Below are 3,975 nucleotides of genomic sequence, written 5' to 3'. Positions count from 1 at the left end.
ATAATTTATTTCGATATTAACATTTATCACTGAAATATGATACCTCGACTTTCTTATTTGCATACTCTTTAATAGTTTAATACTTCTCTGTACAAATATCATTATATAAAATATTTCTTATGCTGACACAATACTTCAGGTGCCACTTTCCATTTTCTATTTATATATTTATATGCAATGATACACAGACAGGGTTGGGTTCTCTTTTCGCACCGTACTAATAAACCAATAATTGAAATTCAGTTTCCAGATACTTTCTCTTGATTATTTTTGATTTCCTTTTACATGCAAATTACCAGATTAATAACATTCTGAAGTATGATATATAAAGATATATCTCATTTAATTAAAAAATTAATAAATTTTAACAAAAAGTTTTACAAAAATTGAATAAAAGACAGTGCGTAAAAAGAATTTAAATAGAAAAAAAGAGCTCATTGATAATCACTGCTTTTTTCTATCTAAATGTATGTAACTAGGTTTAAAACTATCAATAGAGCTTTTTGGAATACGTTTTAGTAAAGCCCCATGGACGGATCGTTCGTACCATCATAGATTAGCACGATTCGGACGAATGTGAGCGTTGGCAAAGGTATTTCAATGAAGGCACGACTTTTTCCAGATTCCAAAATTATTCCTTGAACCTCGATTATTTGATTTCTGATTAATTAATATCTAAGCTTATAGATATTGAAATAAATAAGAATATTATTTTAGACATTGAAATAGATATAGATTTCATTCATACGCTTTAGCGTAAAATATCATTCTTTTTTGGTTCAAGCTCATAATTTCTCTTATATGAATTGTGATAAAGTTATTCATACTATTTAATAAATGTCTAAATAATCGAGATTCTAGGGCTCTTGAAAGAATGTTATTCTTCCAATAACTACTGATGACTCTTGCTTAATAAATGCGAATTGAATTGATATAAGTTGCAACATTGCTCTCCGCAAATGTTGCATTTCCAGGGATTGCTTTCACTATGACAACCTTTGTGAAGAAAATACAATGTTTGATCAGGGAAGGTAATTCTGCAATGAGCGCATTGAAGTCCACTACTTCGCTGATCGGGCCTCGTCGAACTAGGAGGTTCTCCTCTTGAGTGAGGATTTGAATTTGCACTATTATTACCTATTACAAAATCAATTTATCTGTACTTATGTTAATTATATGAAAATAGTTACTTTAAATAGTATTTATTGTTATACGTGGTACTTTTATATGTCAATTAAAGCGAATATTAAAGGTATATTAATAATTAAGAATTCATAACTTTCACATTACTAATTAATATTTATCAATTCTTAAATTTTGAATGCCATGTTTCAAAAAAATTTGTTAAAATTGATATTTCAGAAGTAAAATGTTACAAGTAAATGTAACTGATATCTGAAAATCTCAAGGTTTAATATACAACCAGATGAAAGTTTACGGCGTAAATCGTCTCGAAGAAGAGATTTTAGTGGTGAGACCTTTATCAAAGATGGTAATGGAAGATTGCTAGATGTTGCTCCATTCTCCTCTGTTCCATTGCTGTTTGGTTCTTGTTTAATAGGAATTAATGAAATAGAAGGTGTAATTGCCTCTTCACTTCCACCAAGGCTCCTTAATTAAAAAATGAATTAAAATCAAACTTAAAGTAAAATAATCTTCATTTTTTAAATATTTTCTATACCTGTGAATGCTACTACTGTTAATAGGTAACTGATGATGACTACTACTTGGAGCATTACTGTTACTATCTGCACTTTGAGGACTATTTGGACTATCCCCATTTAAAGGAGCAGGACTTGGATTTCGTTGACTTGCAGTTTGTTCTGGATAAGGAATTGATATTTCTATGTGAGGTGTTAGAAAATGCATTGGCGGAGTTGCATTATCCGCCGAACGATTCCCAGTGCTGTCTCCACTATCTGAAAGAGGAGCAGAAGGCATAGCTTCACCTGGAGCACAACTATTTATCAGTGAACTTGAACTATTTGGTCCTGGATTATCCAGATCTATTCCATGCCTACAATAATAATAATTATATAATAATAGCATTAGCAATACAATATTATTCAAAATTAAATACTAACCTATTAAAAAAGTGTAACCTGAGGCACTTCATAGTTGCTGCACGATAATTGCACAAGGGACAAGATTTGACCATATCATGCTGACCAACATGTTCATTTTGAAAATGAGCTCTCATAGCAATTTGTCTTTGGAAACCACGATTGCAAATTGGACAGTGATATGGCAGAGTTTTAGAATGTGTTGTAAAATGTTCTGCCAAGTGATCCTTACGAAAAAATCTTTTTTGACACACACGACACTCATATGGTTTCACACCAGTATGTCTCATCTATCAGTAAAATGTACTTTTCTTTGTAGTAATATAATTTTAAAACTATTTAATTCTTAAATTTTAATAATTCTAAATATAAATAAATTTAATTAATACCTTGTGTCGTCTCATGTTAGCTCCATTAGAAAATTGCATATTGCAAACATCACATTCAAACATTTTTCTGTGCGAACGAATTCCAGAATGTGTTTCTTCTCCATCTCCATCATTTTCAGTAGCTTCTATGTTTTCTGTGCTTTCTCCTGGCTCAGCATTAGCTAGACATTGATCCTGATGAGCGCAGAATGCTGTCTTATTTATAGTTTCATAGTTTTCACACCTTTCACACCTGTCCACACGTTATGGATCCTTTGATACGCTATTTAAGACCTTGATTATCTAAACGTTTATTGCAAATGTTTTAAATACAAAAAATTAATTACATGAAGATGACAGACCTAAAAGCTGGTACAGCACCATCGCCACTATCATAATTAGTATTTAAGGCAGCTTCATTATCTGGATCCAAGCTCTCCTCTTCTCTTGGATTTGAAGATTCTCCAACATCGGCGTGTGAACAGGAATGGGAATCTACCTCGTTTTCCCCGCCACCAGCATCAACCCCATCTGACATGATATCGAACCCTCCAAAAACTATGTTGTTGAACCTGCACCATTCGTTGTTGATTACCTACAGTATGGAAAAAATATATTTTAATTTATCTTTTTTCCAATGGCATGAATCTTTATCTTTTATAATCTCAATGTACTGTTTTAATAAGTTTAGGACAATACACATGTAATGTTACAAATTTTTATGAGACATATATATACATATCATATATATATATATCATTCAATGTTATTACAAGTTAATTTAATAACATATAACGTTTACACTAACAAAATATTACTACTAATAAACTATAAAATAGTGAATACTTAATAAAATAACAATAAATATTATACTAAAAACTGCAATAAATACAAGTAACCCAATCAAGTTTCTGAATATTTCGATGTTTACCTGTCAGTTTCGATCGAGGGTTCGAGGATGACGAGACGATTGGTCAATCCTGAGAGTAAGAGAAAGAGCGAGAGGGAGGAGGGTGGAAGGGGGAGTACTAGGACATGGAGTGAGAGAGATTCCGGTAAAGCGCAATGCCAGAGTACACTGCACTTTGTCCCAGTTTCGGGGGAATCCGTCACTGGTGACGTAGTTTTCCGCCGATCTGGGTGGACTTGTCACCGTATGGTCGACATCCTTCTACGAGAAAGAGGGAATCTAAGGTTTTTACTTAGATTTTTTGTCCAAATTATGTACAACCAACCATCTCCAATTTTATTTCGTTTTAATTTGTCTTTTACTCAAAAATACACAACACCTTTGCGAACCACTGCACGCTGTTCCTTTTCTGCTCTTTTCTGAACGATCGATTAATCGAAATTATCGATCTTACGATATTCGACTTTGTAGTAATTTTCGATGTATCAAATCGGTATTATCTGTCGATTTTTTGTATACATTACCATAAATGTATATTACTCAGTAAATGAGTATATTTACTAGTATGTAGCAGTGAATTAAAAATTAAGTATGTTGTATATAGAAATAATATACATATATTATTATTTATTAT

General features: G+C 32.0%; 1 protein-coding gene across 1 annotated transcript; it reads right to left on the bottom strand.

Moving 5' to 3' along the window:
• Positions 1-892: 892 nt before the first annotated feature.
• On the bottom strand, positions 893-3,449 carry LOC108571117 (zinc finger protein Pegasus). The gene is made up of 7 exons (XM_017933091.1): positions 3,363-3,449; positions 2,794-3,026; positions 2,453-2,684; positions 2,085-2,353; positions 1,682-2,017; positions 1,421-1,611; positions 893-1,137 (listed from the first exon to the last, which is right to left on the bottom strand). Exons 2-7 carry the CDS (start codon positions 2,967-2,969, stop codon positions 893-895), a joined length of 1,449 nt encoding a protein of 482 aa, XP_017788580.1. The 5' UTR covers positions 2,970-3,026; positions 3,363-3,449.
• Positions 3,450-3,975: the final 526 nt, after the last annotated feature.

Source organism: Habropoda laboriosa, unplaced genomic scaffold (genome assembly GCF_001263275.1).
Source record: "Habropoda laboriosa isolate 0110345459 unplaced genomic scaffold, ASM126327v1 scaffold106, whole genome shotgun sequence".
Taxonomy (NCBI): Eukaryota; Metazoa; Arthropoda; class Insecta; order Hymenoptera; family Apidae; genus Habropoda; species Habropoda laboriosa.
The sequence above is the reverse complement of the archived record's forward strand: the minus strand, read 5'-3'. Positions and strand labels throughout refer to the sequence as shown.